Consider the following 16,104-nt stretch of genomic DNA (forward strand, 5'->3'; position numbering starts at 1 on the left):
TCGCAGTTCCAGCAGAGGATAAACCTGCTGTACCTTTCAAGCTTTGCTTGGATATGGGCTGTGCTCTTCGAAGTTGGTCAAACATGGAATCGGTATCGACGGAGCTTGTCGGGGGTCTCGGAGGCCGTAGTCGTCGATGGCCTCTGATCCGGGCCATCAGGAGTCGTGCACATACCTGTGGTACATAAAGGGTTTCCAGGGACCATATGTGTCGATTATGGCATCATTCTGTCATCATACATTGGCGTGGCAGGCGTCGTCGTACTTGACCGTATTCATTAACAAGTGTTGGCGTAGGAATACCGGTGGGAACCGTCTGCCTTTCTGTCGCAATTTTCAATGGCTCTTCGCTATAATTATCGGCTTCTTGACCAGAGGGCGGAGGTGTGATGAGAGGTTTTGTCTGGGTCTTAATAATAGGAGCACTATTTCGCCAGCTCCTTGACAAAAATTCCATCGCTTGAGCAGGTGTCGACGCGATTGGTTGTGGGTGTGACAGTCGACTTGTATTTAACGTGCTGTGAGCTGGAGATGAGAGTTGAGCACAGGCTGAGCACCAACTGGGTGCTCACTGAGTGGTGAGTCGTGATGTGGATTACTCACTGAGCAAGCCCTTGAGCGCCCTCAATAAAGCGGCGATGTCTACCCCAGGAAATTTACGATAATGAAGAAAAACAGGTACGTATAGTGACATACATACACTGTGTGCTTGACAGATGATATGGAGACCGCGCAAAGCTAGCTGGAAGAGGTTAGCGTTGCGCGGTGATCAACGGTTATGACATTACTAGCGTATGTTAAATATCCAATCAAGGCTTATATTTCTTATTGACGGTTTGCATGTTTTGCTTCTTTGGATACAGTGACTTTTTAAGAGGATACATAAATATAATCAGGTTCTGGGATCATGCCGGGGTTCAACGATTGCCAGGGTGCATGGAGAATGCAGTGAATGCAAGCTGATAACTATCTGTTAGTTCCAAATACCTTCTTACATAAAAATCCACAGCCTTGTGCCATCAAAAGACAAACTAAACGTGGTCGTCTTACGTGAGATTATAGTCTGACAGCTAACTACTTATAATTCCGCCAACTTGCCCCAAGAATTGATTCCTTGCCAGGAGCTAGTAGATTCAAAAAATACCAGCAGCATGTCTTCGGTAGGCCTCACCTCGTCGCTCGAGGATTTCCTCGCACAAACCTATGACTACCTCATCATCGGTGGAGGAACTGCTGGTCTGGTTGTCGCATCACGGTTGTCTGCAAACCCCGATGTGAAAGTGGGAGTCATTGAGGCAGGGGATGCAGGGTTTGATGATCCAAATATCACCAATCCTGGAAAGATTTCGGCCATGCTACATAATCCCAAGTATGACTGGATGTACCAAAGCACGCCACAGGTAGGTCTTTCCGACCCTCTACGCTTCGGAGCAGGCTAAAGGCTCCTAGGCGCAGAACCAAAATCGATCCCATCACATTCCCCGAGGTAAAGTGCTCGGAGGATCGAGCGCGATTAACTTCATGGCGTATGGGAGACCTTCCGCGGTCGACCTTGATGACTGGGGCACCATAGCGGGAAACATAGCGGGAAACAGCGATTGGTCATGGGCAGGACTAGCTCCGTATTATCGAAAGAGCGAACAGCTTGAGTCGGCTGGATTGACCGGCACTGCATCGGAACTCTGTCCCGTGCAGAAAGAGGCACATGGCACGCAAGGCCCGATTCACACTTCGCTAGGCCCTTGGCAGGCTCCTATTGAAACCCCCCTGCTAGCCGCAATGGACGAGGTGTCGGGGCTGTCTCGGCCCCAAGAGCCATGGAATGGAGAGCACTTGGGCTTCCATCGCTGCCTCTTCACGATCGATCGAAGCGCTGGCCTCCCACATCGCAGTTACGCGGCCAATGGGTATCTATGGCCAGTGCTGAGTAGACCAAATCTCCATGTCCTGACCAATGCGGCAGTCACCAGGATACTTCTTGACGAGGAGCAGTGCGCTCGTGGGGTTGAATTCGTTCATGAGGGTAATAAGTATCAGGTCAGCATCACACGCGAGGTTATTTTATCAGCCGGTACTTTCGAAAGTCCCAAGCTGCTAGAGCTGTCAGGTATCGGACACCCTGAACATCTCGCCTCTCTGGGCGTCCCATGCCGGGTTCCTCTTCCAGGTGTCGGGACAAATCTCCAAGAACATCCCGTGTCGGCGGTGGTGTACGAATTAGCAGACGAAGTACTGTCCATAGATTCCATCCTGCGTGACGAAAGCTTGCTAAAGCAGCACCTGCGACTGCTGCAGGAAGAGCAGTCCGGGGCACTTTCCGGCCCGGTCAGCCTGATGGGGTTCATCCCTTACGGACCCCAGGTCTCAGCTGAGCGGCTTAACGAAACCATCCTCAACGTGCTGCAGCATCATAGTAATGATGCCACCGACGATGCCGAACTAGTGACATTTGAGCACCGACGGCGCCAACGCATTGCCGCGCATTTATTGGACCCCCGGTCAGCGGATATCCAACTGGTGGGGTTCCCATCAGCATTTGCTATCGATCGAGTGTATACCGATTTCAGCAAACTTAGCCCGGGCCCTCCCCCAGGCCGGAACGCATGCTACTCGCTTATGGTCAGCTCCATGTATCCTGTCTCCCAGGGAAGCTCCCACGCGCAGTCTCGGGACCCAGAGGCCGCACCAAGAGTGGACCTTGGATTCCTGAAGAACCCCGCCGATGTGGACGTCCTTGCGACGGCTGTCATGGTTGCGGATAGCATCTTCCAATCTCCTCGCATGAAGCGGCAGGTCTTGGCCCGGGTGCAGCCGCCACCTGAGGTCAACTTGCAGGATTTAGAGCAGGCGCGAGAATATGTCCTGGATCGGTTGATGAGCTATCATCATGCACTTGGGACATGTGCTTTGGGGTTGGTAGTAGATGAGGAGTTATGTGTCAAGGGTACTCGGGGTCTGCGCGTGGTCGATGCCAGCATTATGCCGGCCCAGGTCAGTCATGCTGTGCTCGGCACAGTATATGCGATTGCAGAGAAGGCTGTCGACCTGATTGAAAGCGCTTACACTCAATCAAACGGGGTGTAAGCGAGCTTTTGTACCATAATAAATATCTATTCTCGCTTGGAGGAGAGTTTGAGAAGGGTTATTGAAACCAATTAGTGAGATAAAATCACTACGCGGCTGCAATATTTGTCAATGAGTATGCCATGAAGTGCGCAAGATTTATAGATTTCGCCATCTATACCTATATGCGGGGATAGGCCTTGTTATATTTATGCCTGCGTGTGGACAGGATATAGTAGCATGCCCGCCCAAATCGGAAAATGTCCTTCCGCCGTTTCCATTACCTTGAATATAAGCGTGCCTTATCCGATCTCATATGTTGCCCAATCCAGGCAAGACACTTTAGAGTGTGATTTGGAATAGGCTGTGGCACAGCCGAGCAAGTAGAGTATACAAATAAAGGAAGCAACAATAATAGGCCTCACACGGAGCGCCCAACCCCTGGAAGACTGTTCTAGAACTAGACATGATAGTCTTTGATGGTGACAGCCGCGTGGGTGCTAGTTGAAATAAGTATCTTCGGTGTATTTAGTAATACTTGAAGTACGCTGAGTAGAAGGCACCTCTTAAAATGAAGTATGAAGAGATGTTCATGATTGCGCATGTTGCAAAAGATCTCCCCAAGTCTTGATGCAGCCACTATCAGCAGATGAGAAAGACGAGCAGACACTGATAATCTGGCTGTGGATATGCTCCGCCTCCCATGTCTTAGGTATCAAACAAAGTAAGTACCTTATTCTTTCCTCTTCACTGTTTTCTGGGTGACTTTCCTCGGTAAGGAACTCTATTGCGGTTTTCCCTGATCTATCTTTTCTGGAGATTAACCAAATCGATGTATAGGCCTCTAGCATTCGAGCTCGACGTATATGCCAGGTGATGTCACCATTCGAACGGATACCCTCTAGAAAAGGGAAGACAGAATTTACCGACGGCATGGAGAAGGCTGAGGAAACAATTAGGTTCATCACCTGCACACTTTCAGGAAAGGGTAGCGGTTGAACTAACCATCAGGTCGGAACCTCACTCGCAGGATTATTAGCTCCAACGATTCCTCTTGGAGAGGTTGAAACAGAGCATCCATGATCACTGAATGCGTGGCCCCGGTGGATTTTACAAGATATTCACGAAGGTCTAGGTTTTCTGCTCTAACCAAAACTTAGCTCAGCATCCTGCAATGAGTCGCTATGACAACCTACCGTTCAAATACCTGAGATTCGACCTTGGTCTGTTCGCCCCTTGATATATTCTTCAACGGACGCGGTTGACCACGATTAATTGAGTAGGGCCTGACCGGTGAAAAGGTGTATGAGTGGGAAAAGTCATATAGAACTGTGTCAAAAAAATCCATCGGAAGTCTGAAGTGCTCATCTTTAATATCCCCATGAGTGATTCCAAGACGGTGCAACGTCAGAAGACGGCGAATACGGTCAGTAAAGAGGGAGTCATAGTATTCCACTTCGAAATCACTCAGGGAGCCTAGACCTCTGAGCTTATCCTTGAACTCATTCCCATGACTATGTTCGTTGCATGCTGCTAGGATCCGTCGTGATGAAAGCTTTGGCCTGATGCATTCTAGGGCAATGGCTCGATGTTTAGCATAGGGGCTGCTAAGACACTTCTCGAGATCGGTAATGACACCATGAAACCCAGGGAAGTAGATCCTTTGAGAGCTTGTACATGACGCGTCAATGCGATTGAACACTTTAAGTTCATTGGCAAACCAATCAAGTTCATCCCTAAGCTCCTTGGCCGTCTTAGGGAAACGTGGGGGCCGGCGTCTAAGCTGCATTTCTGCATTATGTTCAGTGTACTCTGGGAACTTCAGTTCGTTTAACATTAGACCTTCTGACAAAGTTTCCCACTACCTGATGTACTCACAATCTTAGCCACATGCTGGCGGTAGAATATTTCTCCACGTCGGACATATAGCCACATAACTTGTATTCTGCCAAACTCAGAGTATCGTCCCGCATCTGCTGATCTTCCCAACATCCATTTCTTCTGCGGATCGAAGAGTCTGACATCTTGCTTATCTTCATGGCCTGCATTGATCCAATCTGGTAGAGGCCAGTCATTGAAGAATGTCTCTGTCCACGACTGACCTTGGGTATTGCTCATCCTCGATCAAGAAACTGGTTAGCTAGCTTGATGATCACCTGGAAATTGCAACCAGCCAAATCTATATATTGTGTATAGCCACTTCAGCGAAGGACCCGTGAAGATTCCTTTGTAAGTCTTCAAACACCTAAAACAGGATTGAAACCATGATATATTGAAGAACGAGACTCAGAAATGTGAGATGGGGTGCAAATCAATTCCTTATATTGTAGATATAAGCATGTTACTGCCAAAATTGTGATTCCATATAGGAGAAGGGTGCCTGCAGCTGCCTATATCATTAGGCAACAGCTTGACCCCTTGCATAGCTCACCAAAATTCTATATGGCTGAATAGGAAGGAATTTATACAATAAGATAAATCTCTAATTTTTTAGGCGACGAGCCAAAGAACCCGCAGAATTGCAAAAAAAGTAAAAGGAGAATATGGCCATTCACTGGCTGCACCTTCCTCATATGGCCAATTGTGTAGTATTAGTTTCTACAATCACGGTAAATGTACTAGCCTGTCAACGTAGATGCCCCAGGATACCCCTATAATGGTTTATTATTTGTCGTTCAGTCGTTGCAGAGGCCACTACAGAAGATTCCTCATTGCTAGTCCTTTACTAGCCCCATTATAACAAAAGACCTCAAGGATAATTGCAGCAAACAATGCAATGGCAATCCACCAAGTGAATACGAGAAGACAAGGCATTTTTCTGTCCGTTGGTATCTACACTAACGTATGCAACTTATGCAACTATCCTTTTTCTGTTATACACAGACAGCCCAAGAGCAGTTCACAACTCACAGAAGCTCTGTTAGTACTCAGTCGAAACACTATTGCCATTCTTATCTACTTATATCTTCTGTTGGGACATATCTCTCCATCGGCTGATCAGATAGATGCGGTATATCGCTTTTGTCTAGCGGTCAGCGCGTCGACGTTTGCTCTTTCCTTCCACCAAACCCATCAACTTCCTACCGGCATTTTGACCAACATCTTCACGTCGTTCTCAGCGACCTCCAACACGCATCGACTTCGAGCCGTCTGGAGCCCAGGAATGGACGCGACCGGGCTACAAAATGTAAGAAGCTTCCAAAAGCACTCTACACGATGAGTCCCGAAACAATGTCTAACTGCTCCTCATAAACTTCCCCCAGGCATAGACTTTGAGTCAGGATAGACCCTACTTCAACGAATGCTAGCATACATTGAATCCACAAAGCATATATCAATCACTGCGTTGAATATGGTTCCTGCCTACATCACTGTAGGATCGTTATGGGATGGTGGTATTGATATGGAAAAGCCAAGTACAGAAAATCTGTGCTTCTGGGGGAAAGTGAGAACCTTCCAAAGTTAATATACTGGACAAACCTCAAGCACATTCTAACTGCTTCATCATCCAATAGAGGCACTCCCAGCACACTTGTTCGGCTCCTATATATACCACAACCGGCAAGAGAACGTGAAGGTTATCGCGGAAGTAGAATCAAACATGGTATCTCCCAAGCCAAACCTTAAAATCCAGACACCGAAAGGTATTTCCACGGTACGATGGCGGTTTTCTAAACCAATCTATGGATTGCACGCCGGGATAGTACAAGAAAGGAAGAAGGAAGCAGCTTCGGGGGTCTCAAGCATCATACAGTCTGACTACTGTCATTAGAGAATCGAGGAGATCTTCTCCCTTTCTCTGGTTGATCCTGACCGCGACCTCTGGTGAACTGGACCTTACAGTCCAAGTCAAACTAGCCGAACTTCTCTAAAGACTTCCGCCGTGTCGAAGTGAAGAGGTGGACTGGAGCCTAGAAAGCTCTAGTACGTCGGCCAAACTCTTCAAAGAGCTCATAGGGGCCAAACGACACTGGGGCTTTCTGATTGAACCCGCCAATCTTGCAATACTATTAAGGAAAAAATGGAAGACAAAGGACAAAAGTCTTAATCATTCGAAACGTGAGAGTGGTAGTCTGGCAAGACCTATTCATGCAACACATATATACGGGCAAGATTGACGGGTTCAATCAGGAAGCCCCCAGTGCCTCCAGTGTTGCAAGGCCCCTATGAAGAGATTAGTCGACGCACTGCCCTTCTTTCCAGTCAATAGAAGCTCACTTCCATGTGGGCAATGGCATCTACCTATGAGGCAAGCTGCCTCAGGTTACAGCTGCAAAGGACATCGTCCTCACTATCATCGCAAAGAGCAGCTGCCCGAGCAAGAAGGAGGTAGAATGGGAGAAGATCAAGGCGCATTCAGTCAGTAAAGAAGATGGTGTGGAGGTGAAGGAGAGATATGGTGTTGGAATAGCGGTTCTGCCAAGTAGGTCGAAACGATATATCGCTGGCTACTTGGAGCAGACGGAGCGACAAAAGTCTCAACATGTGAAGCCAGGCTTCAGGCGTTGCAAAAGCCACCGGATTCCTCTTCCGACTTTTGCAAAGAACATAGAGGTCGCATGAGGAACTGGAGCATACTACTTGCTTCGCACGGAAGAAGAATCGGTAAGAAATATACTACACGGGGAGGTCGAAGGTTCGAATATATCATGGACATCAGGCAACAGTATGACCCCTTGCATAGCCTGGAGATGTCAGCGAGTAGCTTATCAGAGTTGTGTTTGAGTACCTCGGATGTAAGTTCATGGTTTGATCAGATAATTCATGTAAACAGTGGGATAATTATATGATGTATTATGTGAGAAATACAGAATTCCGTAGTCAAACAAATCTACGAGGAGACTCATGCTCATTTACCGGTATAATTTTTTCAGACGTTTGCCGAATTATATGGCATAGTTTTAATTTCTAATGCAGTGTCTTAACTCATTAATGGTATTCGCTTCCCTGAAGCTCAAGCCCAATTACCGATCATTTTCCGCCCGCGACTCCTCGGCCATACCGATCTTCGCTCGTTTCGAGAGATCAGCTTGTAACGCCTTATCAATGGTTGCATTGATCTCCTTGACCTTTTCCAAAGCAACAGAAGTCTTATCCACAAAGACCATCGCATCCACTGGCGATCCAGAGAACTTGGAGACGAAGCACACATCACCCGCATTGTTGATGCCAATTACGACGTCGGCTTCCGCTGCCTGCTCCTCCTTCCGAGTTGCATCAATAATGACCCGCTTTCCTTCATCGAATGTGTGGAAAGTAACAGACAGCGGCTTATGCGTGATGTTCAATGCGACAGGAACTCGCTCATCAAGTCCGTAGACAATCACCTGGCCATCCTTGACTACAGCGTCTTGACGGCGGAAATGCTGCAGTCCAGCCATAATACCAATACAAGCCGCATCAATCAGGTTGCCATCGTAGTCGGTAACGTGGACGTCCGCGCGGATGCTCCAGCAGCTGACACCCTTGAGGATACAGAGGGACTCGGTGTCCAGGGCGTTGGAATGGCGAACGACACGGTCGAGGACATTGGTGACATATGTTTCAAAGTCTCCTTGTCTAAAACAGAAATGGTTAGCTGGAACATTGCTTGCTCGCGGCCGATGAGGAATTTATACCGGCCGTTGTCCCAAGCGGGAGAGCCCATGGCAGTCAGCTCCATGGCGATTGTGAAAAGACCGTCAAACGGACGATCATCGTGAGGTTTCGTGACTTCGGCTGAGATACGGACAATAAGGCTGCAGCGGAAGAAGAGTCAATTAGCGTTGTTAAAGCAAGCTGCAATGAGTCTACTCACCTGGTTTTGCCGAGCTGCACCTTCACATGTCCATACTCCTCCCCGAACGACACATTCAGCGGACGCAGCTGATCGAAACCGCGACCGTCCAGTCGCACATCCTCGCGCAGCGCATTGAGGATGAAGTCGCGCTCAGTGACGGAGAGCAATGCTTCTTTATTCATGATTGCGGAGGCGGATTTGGCCCCGGCGGGGGTCACGGCGGACTTTCTGGGAAATTTCCTGCATGCCGCATCGTCATCGAGGCGGCGGGCCAATGTTGTTCCTCGTATAGCCAATGAGAGAGATTGCTCGCGGGCGGTGAGGTGGCTGACTCATCTTGTGGCCTGAGGTTGCACATCGGCGATCATTATCAGATCTCATCCTCGGTGGAGTGCCAACTACCACCAACATACAGTCTAACAACCGCCACCATGACTACGGGTATGTTATATATACTCGTTGGATTTGAGAAGCTCTGTACTAACTACTCGATAGCTCACAGGCCCACGTTCGATCCCGTATGTACCCCGATCATATGCCCAGCGCATGAAGCTCATTGAAACAGGCACAAGGAAAGGAGGCCCTCCGCGGCCCTGCGTACCATCAACGTCTTCTCCCGGCTTACACACACCTTAAGACACGGTAAGTGGTTTGCAAATTGTGTGCGACCATCACTGACGTGTCAAAGTCAATTCGGTCAGGGTAGCGAAGTCGAAACTCAGCAACGCGATCTACGCGCCGAGCTGCTCCAGGCGGAGGCTGCTCATTTCGCCAAGAAGAACGGAGTTCCCGTGGACGAGCCCAAAGTCGAGACCGCCACGCCCAAGCGCCAGTTGGAGGGTGGTTCACCCGGTGATGATGCAAAGACAGAGGAAGAAGATCCAGAAGCCAAACGACGACGAATACTAGAGGAGACTCGAGATATAGATGCAGATTCTGATGAGTCGGAAGAGGATAGCAGCGAGGACGAAAGGTCAGACTTGCGGATATCTTAGATTCGCGCGATAGTGCTGACAGGATGCAGTGACGATGAAGAGGACGAGGCTGCCGAATTGATGCGCGAGCTGGAGAAGATCAAGAAAGAGAGGCTTGAGCAGAAAGAGAAAGAGGTTTGTGCAGAAGCTTTAGATTTAGGATGACTTACTGATAGCTGTCAGGAACGCGAGCGTGCTGCACAAGAAGAGGAGCAACGCGAAGTCGATATCGCTCGAGGCAACCCGCTGCTCAACCCCCAAGACTTCAATGTGAAGCGCAGGTGGGACGACGATGTGGTGTTCAAGAACCAGGCCCGTGGTACAGAAGATAGGAGGGGCAAGGAGTTTGTCAACGCAAGTCTTGCCTCGTATTATGTATGATGCTATGATACTAATTTGGCCTGCAGGATCTGTTGCGATCGGACTTCCACAAAAGATTCATGGTGAGTTGTACGCCTGGAATAGCGATGAATCCACTAACTCGTATAGTCGAAATACGTCCGCTAAGCTCGTATCCGACAAACACACGCACTCCCTACAGCAGTCAATCCGACGACTATTGTCCTATCCTAGAGTCGTCAACCGATCCCAATTCATACCAGACGCAGCATCGTGGTAGAAACAACTTCCATGTTAGCACGCGAATAGAGAAGCAGCACAACCATATGCTTCGCAATACAGCATAGGAAGAAAGCCCGACGACAAGCGAAAGAGTGAAAGGGTGATCTAACACATGGCGCTATTATATTTCTTCTCATAGTGTATACCCACATCTCAATCAAACCAATATCCATATAGCCCAATATAGTTTAGTACCTGAGTAGTCTCCTATCATATCAACCTGATAGACACCGTACTGCCGGCAGTACCCACACCGCTCCCAATCGACTTGCACCGCAGCATTACAGTAGTATCCTATCCCATCTTTCCACACAAACAGAAGACCAATCGCTGTACCGGCTCAAACTCCTCAGAAATGGATTCGCAACCGTCATCGAAAGCGCTTCACTGTATGCCAAATCCTAAATGTCCACCTCTCCGTCGCACAGCTAACAACCATCATCCGTCGCAGATCGCATCAACACCAACATCTCGCAATTACTCCAACGATTCGAGAACATCATGGCCACAGCAACCGTTAGCTCACCTGTCCTCTTCCTACTCATACAATCGAATAATCATTAATCCAAAATCTTCAGACCGAAAGCACCAGCCACACCTCCACCGCCGTCGAGACATACCAGCTCGACGTGGAGTCCACAGCATTGGTACGTTCCAATAAACCCCTATTAAAGTAACATATACTTACGAAATAAATCTGGGATAGGTCCGCGCCGCAGAAGACATTCTCGCCCTGACCCGAACAATGAAAGAAACGTGGCTATTCGGGAAACTCGACACGCTAGGCGAAGACGAAGCGGACGTGAAGCGACGCGAGGAATTAGAGATGAATGCGGAGGCGATTCAGAAGGCTATTGAAGATGGGGGGTTTTTGAAAGCTGCTAAGTGAGCAGCAGCTTTGTTTTGAGTTGTATACTGTGGTGCATGGCGTATACTGGGTTGGTTAGTTTGGTTGGTTGGTTATTGCATGGAGTTGGTGGATAAATGGCGTTAGGTTTTCAGTTGATAGAATTGCGAATTAGGTAGTATATATGTATATATTATTATAATTAAGCTGTAAATACACCATCTATTACTATTAAAATAAACATGAAATTCTGGGGTAGTCCGGTCGAAGAAATATACTAAAAGCACGTGGTTTACCACCACCACCACCAACCCAGCGGGGAATATCGTTGATCGCGAACCGTCTGATAAAAGCTTCCCTTCCCTTTTTATCATATTTCCCCCCACCGCGTCCCTCCCTCCCTCCCTCACTACCACCGACCAGCCTCATACAACACATACCTACCACCATCACCACCACCACCACAATTCTGTTCAAAAGAATAACTACCAAAATGCCTCCTACACCCCGCCCCCTAACCATCATCGTCGCTACCACCCCCATCCCAACCCCCACCACCACCACCGAGAGCAGCAGCAACACGCCAATCCGCCTGGGCATCGGCCACTCGGGCACACTCCCCTGGCCACGAATCAAAACCGACATGTCATTCTTCGCACGGGTGACCTCCCGCCCGCCAGCCCCAGGAACCATCAACGCCATAATAATGGGGCGGAAGACGTACGATTCCGTGCCGGCGCATCTGCGGCCGCTGGCGAAGCGCATTAGCACCATCATTACACGGGATGTGGAGGGGTTGAAACCTAGGGTGGCGAGGGAGGTTGAGGATCGGAAAGCTAAGTTGGCTGCGTCTGCTGCTGCAGCTGCAGCAGCATCTGCATCTGGGGGTAATGGTAATGCTGCGCAGCAGCAGCAGCAGCCTGCTACGGACGCGATCGTGTGCGGGGGATTGGATGAGGCGCTGCAGGAGCTGGAGACGAGGTATGGAGAAGGGAAACTAGGCAAGGTGTTTGTGATTGGCGGGGCGGAGATATATGGGGCTGTTTTGGCTAAGGGTGCTGGTGGTTTGGGAGGAGGGCCGGTGAGGATTGTGATGACGAATGTGGAGAAGAAAGGGTATGCGGAGGGAGATCAGGGGGAGGTGTTTGAGTGTGATACGTTTTTCCCGGTCGATGAGGAGTTGTTTGGGGAGAAGGAGGGGTGGAGGAGGGTTACGCCGGAGGAGGTTACGGAGTGGGTTGGGGAGGAGGTTACGGGCAGGTGGATTGAGGAGGGGATGTTAGGGTGCAGATGGTGGGGTATGAACGTCAATAGTATGTGTACTATTGAAGATTAGTAGTGGTGGGTAGAGGCTATGTGCGCGGGCGTACTCGGTGTCTATCATGGTGAAGTTGATATACTTCTGGCAGAGTCTATGTATACGGCAGATATGTACAGTCTAGATAACCACTAGCCGCCCTAATAATGCTGGTACAAATCACATGCTCTCGCTGAAATAACAATCAAAACCCAAATCAGAGGCAAACAAACCAACTCCTTGCTAATATACAAGCACATGGAGTATGCACATTGCTGGATGCAGCTGTCAAATACTTGTCAATAATCGCTGAACGATGTCGTAATGAAACACTGCAACGCTGAACGCTGATAATCACATCACTCATTCTCTTTCATATACTTCACAAAGGCTTTCTTATGTACTAAGCCGGCATATTGGCCATCATGCGACACGCACAGATAGCGCAGACCAAGCTTGGCAAAGCATTGATACACGAGGTCGATAGGCGAATGGATGTCGAGGGCAAGGGGGGACTGCAGATGTCAGATTTGTAAACGTAAAAGGATGGAGCTACATACCGGATCAATGTATTGTCCAAAGTCGACGCGGCCGGTTTCGGCTTCATCCTCGCTGTCAGAAACAGCCGAAGAGCCGTCGAGACTCATCAGGCAGAGGGTGTTCTCCTCGTCCGCGAGGTTGTCCAGTGCGTACTCCAGCTCAGGGGCGGGGATTAAACCGGTGAGAACCCCATGGCGCAGGATCGGAAGACCGCCGTCGAGTTCGCCCGCCATCAACAGGTTCTGAAGTTTCGAACGTAGCTCGCGTGCCGGCACAAAGGACGAGCCCGAAATGTCAATGATACGACTGGAGCGAACCGGCCGAACGAGATCTCCCAGCTGTGCATCCGACGTCGGTTGATGCTTACTGTCCAGGAACGGGTAAGAATTCATATCGGTCAACATATCCTGTTCAAATTAGCCCATATCTTTCCACAAAGCATTCGCGTACTCACGTAGATGCTGCGAGGTTCGATAGCGTCAGCAGTCCACTTGGCACACAAGACAGCCACGGAGAATGGCAGCACGTGGTCCAAACTTCCCGTGAGCTCAAAGAGAATGACAGCTAGTGTAACAGACAGGCGTGTTACTCCACACATGGTTGCACCTGCTGCGACCATGGCGTACACACCTGGCGTCACGCAGGATTCCATGCCGGCGGTGGCGGGACACGACGATCCAAAAAGAAAAGAGGTGGGATATTTCAGTACCAAGTACTGTGCTGCATGTCCAACGATGCGGCCCAGCAGACCACCAACAACCATGGAAGGGACGTAGATACCACACGGCACCTTGATTCCGAACGTCACCACCGTTAGAAGACTCTTGATGACAAACGCAACAAGCAAATAACGGATAATTTCTCCGATTCCCTCCTCCGGCGGGCACAGACCAGTCGGCGATGAGGACTCGTGATCACAAGGACTAGCCAACTCAAACATAAGCTCGGAGACGGGCAGCTTGGTGTAACGATTCCAAAAGCTAACCAATCCGGTCAAAACAGCAACAAGCACGACTTCGATCATTGGCCAACGTTTGATAAACCAAATCTTCCGGAAAGACCGCGCCCAGAGGTTCGAGGCCTTGATGAACAGAGCACCTAGCGCTCCACCGAGGACACCGAGGAGGATAAAGATTGCCATTTCAAACATCTCCCAGTCGCCCAGATAGCGGACCTGGAACAAGACAATCTTGCCCGTGCCGTAGGGATTGAGGAACTTCAAGGAGAGAGCTGCTGCGATGCAGCAGAAGAACGTTCTGAACAGAGTCTTCGGAGGGAAATAGTAGCTAACTTCCTCTAAACTGAAAAGGACACCACCGATCGGGGCACCGAATGCTACCGCCACACCACCTGCAGCACTTGCGCTCAAAACCTCACGTCTCTTGCCATCGTTGTGATTATACTTGGCAAAGATGCGACAGCAGATATTGCCCACACATGTCGCGATGTGCACATACGGTCCTTCTTTGCCCAAGCTGAGGCCTGACGAAACGCTGAACACCAGCGCAAGGGTTTTGATCAAGAGAGTCTTGAAGCCAAGGTATCCGTGCAGAACGAAGCCGCTGTTAATGACCTTGACCTCAGCCACTCCACTACCTGCCGCAGGATAGTAAACCATGGCAGGACGCGTGGGGATGGCGGAACTAAGCGCTTGCTGGCTGGAAGCAGATCCGGGCGAATTACTATTTGCATTGTTTCCTTTTGTACTCCGTGACGACGCCGCCCCAAGGTTTTCATCCAAAGTTGTCAGCGACACCGAGGATGGAACCACGGTCTTTGTGAACAGCGTCAAGAGGCACGAGATGACAGAAAGAAGCACCACCCAGAAGATGAACATGCTGTAGTTGACCCAGTAATTATCCGGTCCTGAGGGATTGTAGATCTGGGACCAGGACCGCCACGCCGGGCAATTCGAGCCTCCTGTACAGCAGCTCTGACGGCTGTGGAACCAGTGTGTAGTACAAAAGCCTTCCTTCACGTCAAAGATGAATTCCTCCGTCACGTCTACCGAATAAGCTATCGCGGCCGTGATACAGCCAATCAATGCGACCAGGACCCAGCCCTGGGAGCCATCGAGCCATGCCAGCAGACGACCGCGGATATCCTTGCGCTTGCGCAGCTGCCGAAGACGAGCCCCGTCTATGATACTGTCATGAACCCAGTCAGTGGAGGTAAACTGGTCATACCAGCTCCGCTCATCCATGAACGAAGCTGTTAAGCCATCTTTGACAGAAGCAGCCAAGCTTTCCGCCTGCTCCGCATCGATACTGCCGCGTCGACTAAAACGGATCGCCTGGGAGTTGGCGCGGCTATGGTGTCGCGACCGGCGAATGCTTCCCGTCATTAGGGTGTGTCTGAAGTTGAAATCGGGCCCCGTATTTCCAGAAAAGTTGGTATATGAACGTCGTGGCATACCCCGCCGGGCTTCATTGCCCTTCGGTAGAAGACTTGTGGTTTCGCCTACTTCCATATTCGGGTCTGAAGGTTCATGGGGAGTTTGGACTTCAGAGAGAAGGCTATGGGTTCGTCGAACGGCAGATGGCGAGGGGGGAGCTGTTCGCGAGGCAGTCCTGCGGGCGTCCGATCCGCCGGAGGGAAGCTCGGCTTCCGGGAGAGCGCCTTGCAGATTAGGAGGGATTGAACGAGGCATTTTTGGGAGACTAGGGAAGCAAGAGCTGCTTCGGACTTAATATATGCGGCCTGGAGATAGTCAAGTCAGCCCAGGCAGTCCGGGGGTCTGCCAAATGCAAACCAGCAGCAGCAGGGACGGAGAGATAAGAACAACCCTCAGCAGCGGACATATCCAGCAACATTTAAGCCCGAGAAGAGGCCGAGAAAACGAACAGTGGGGACTCCGACTAGTTCGGTGGTTCTCCAGCGCGCGCGTGGTAGATGGCGGTGAAGTTGCCGAAGTGAAGAGACTAAGAGAGACGGGAGAGACAAATAAACACGGCAGTCGCAAGGTTAGTTAGTTTAGTTAGGG

At 49.9% G+C, this 16,104-nt stretch overlaps 7 protein-coding genes across 7 annotated transcripts; 4 read left to right on the forward strand and 3 right to left on the reverse strand.

The window, feature by feature from the left end:
- The first annotated feature begins 1,131 nt into the window (after positions 1-1,131).
- Positions 1,132-3,216, forward strand: BO83DRAFT_377413 (GMC family oxidoreductase). The gene has a single exon (XM_025530983.1). The coding sequence runs from the start codon at positions 1,522-1,524 to the stop codon at positions 3,082-3,084; it is 1,563 nt and encodes a 520-aa protein (XP_025389094.1). The 5' UTR covers positions 1,132-1,521; the 3' UTR covers positions 3,085-3,216.
- Positions 3,217-3,653: 437 nt separating this feature from the next.
- On the reverse strand, positions 3,654-5,315 carry BO83DRAFT_407330 (uncharacterized protein; the record flags this gene model as incomplete). Its single annotated transcript, XM_025533948.1, has 4 exons — positions 4,942-5,315; positions 4,260-4,882; positions 4,069-4,208; positions 3,654-4,006 (listed from the first exon to the last, which is right to left on the reverse strand). The coding sequence occupies exons 1-4, from the start codon at positions 5,179-5,181 to the stop codon at positions 3,654-3,656; spliced, it is 1,356 nt and encodes a 451-aa protein (XP_025389095.1). The 5' UTR covers positions 5,182-5,315.
- A 2,630-nt stretch (positions 5,316-7,945) lies between these two features.
- BO83DRAFT_377414 (exosome non-catalytic core subunit RRP45) lies at positions 7,946-9,073 on the reverse strand. The gene is made up of 3 exons (XM_025530984.1): positions 8,861-9,073; positions 8,682-8,801; positions 7,946-8,622 (listed from the first exon to the last, which is right to left on the reverse strand). Exons 1-3 carry the CDS (start codon positions 9,022-9,024, stop codon positions 8,028-8,030), a joined length of 879 nt encoding a protein of 292 aa, XP_025389096.1. The 5' UTR covers positions 9,025-9,073; the 3' UTR covers positions 7,946-8,027.
- A 171-nt stretch (positions 9,074-9,244) lies between these two features.
- Positions 9,245-10,621, forward strand: BO83DRAFT_377415 (spliceosome-associated CWC15 family protein). The gene is made up of 8 exons (XM_025530985.1): positions 9,245-9,283; positions 9,338-9,360; positions 9,408-9,484; positions 9,531-9,815; positions 9,867-9,951; positions 10,000-10,170; positions 10,224-10,259; positions 10,306-10,621. The coding sequence occupies exons 1-8, from the start codon at positions 9,274-9,276 to the stop codon at positions 10,321-10,323; spliced, it is 705 nt and encodes a 234-aa protein (XP_025389097.1). The 5' UTR covers positions 9,245-9,273; the 3' UTR covers positions 10,324-10,621.
- A 132-nt stretch (positions 10,622-10,753) lies between these two features.
- Positions 10,754-11,459, forward strand: BO83DRAFT_377416 (RNA polymerase II mediator complex head subunit MED22). Its single transcript, XM_025530986.1, has 4 exons — positions 10,754-10,826; positions 10,889-10,953; positions 11,016-11,084; positions 11,144-11,459. Exons 1-4 carry the CDS (start codon positions 10,793-10,795, stop codon positions 11,324-11,326), a joined length of 351 nt encoding a protein of 116 aa, XP_025389098.1. The 5' UTR covers positions 10,754-10,792; the 3' UTR covers positions 11,327-11,459.
- A 218-nt stretch (positions 11,460-11,677) lies between these two features.
- On the forward strand, positions 11,678-12,620 carry BO83DRAFT_436415 (dihydrofolate reductase; the record flags this gene model as incomplete). Its single annotated transcript, XM_025535952.1, has 1 exon — positions 11,678-12,620. Exon 1 carries the CDS (start codon positions 11,778-11,780, stop codon positions 12,618-12,620), a length of 843 nt encoding a protein of 280 aa, XP_025389099.1. The 5' UTR covers positions 11,678-11,777.
- A 320-nt stretch (positions 12,621-12,940) lies between these two features.
- On the reverse strand, positions 12,941-15,771 carry BO83DRAFT_310219 (chloride channel protein; the record flags this gene model as incomplete). Its single annotated transcript, XM_025527431.1, has 3 exons — positions 12,941-13,096; positions 13,142-13,528; positions 13,576-15,771. 3 exons carry the CDS (start codon positions 15,769-15,771, stop codon positions 12,941-12,943), a joined length of 2,739 nt encoding a protein of 912 aa, XP_025389100.1.
- Between the last annotated feature and the right edge of the window lie 333 nt (positions 15,772-16,104).

This window comes from Aspergillus eucalypticola (genome assembly GCF_003184535.1).
Source record: "Aspergillus eucalypticola CBS 122712 chromosome Unknown BO83scaffold_9, whole genome shotgun sequence".
Classification (NCBI taxonomy): Eukaryota; Fungi; Ascomycota; class Eurotiomycetes; order Eurotiales; family Aspergillaceae; genus Aspergillus; species Aspergillus eucalypticola.

Bases quoted from the DNA above. Each gene is read 5' to 3' on its own strand.
- BO83DRAFT_377413 (XM_025530983.1), top strand. From the start codon at position 1,522: ATGGCGTATGGGAGACCTTCCGCGGTCGACCTTGATGACTGGGGCACC.
- BO83DRAFT_377414 (XM_025530984.1), bottom strand. From the start codon at position 9,024: ATGAATAAAGAAGCATTGCTCTCCGTCACTGAGCGCGACTTCATCCTC. The intron at 8,802-8,860 runs GTGAGTAGACTC...CTTCCGCTGCAG, and splicing joins GTGCAGCTCGGCAAAACCAG to CCTTATTGTCCGTATCTCAG. The intron at 8,623-8,681 runs GTATAAATTCCT...TTTCTGTTTTAG, and splicing joins CCCGCTTGGGACAACGGCCG to ACAAGGAGACTTTGAAACAT.
- BO83DRAFT_377415 (XM_025530985.1), top strand. The intron at 9,361-9,407 runs GTATGTACCCCG...TCATTGAAACAG, and splicing joins ACAGGCCCACGTTCGATCCC to GCACAAGGAAAGGAGGCCCT. The intron at 9,816-9,866 runs GTCAGACTTGCG...GACAGGATGCAG, and splicing joins GATAGCAGCGAGGACGAAAG to TGACGATGAAGAGGACGAGG.
- BO83DRAFT_377416 (XM_025530986.1), top strand. From the start codon at position 10,793: ATGGATTCGCAACCGTCATCGAAAGCGCTTCACT. The intron at 10,827-10,888 runs GTATGCCAAATC...CATCCGTCGCAG, and splicing joins GTCATCGAAAGCGCTTCACT to ATCGCATCAACACCAACATC. The intron at 10,954-11,015 runs GTTAGCTCACCT...CAAAATCTTCAG, and splicing joins ACATCATGGCCACAGCAACC to ACCGAAAGCACCAGCCACAC.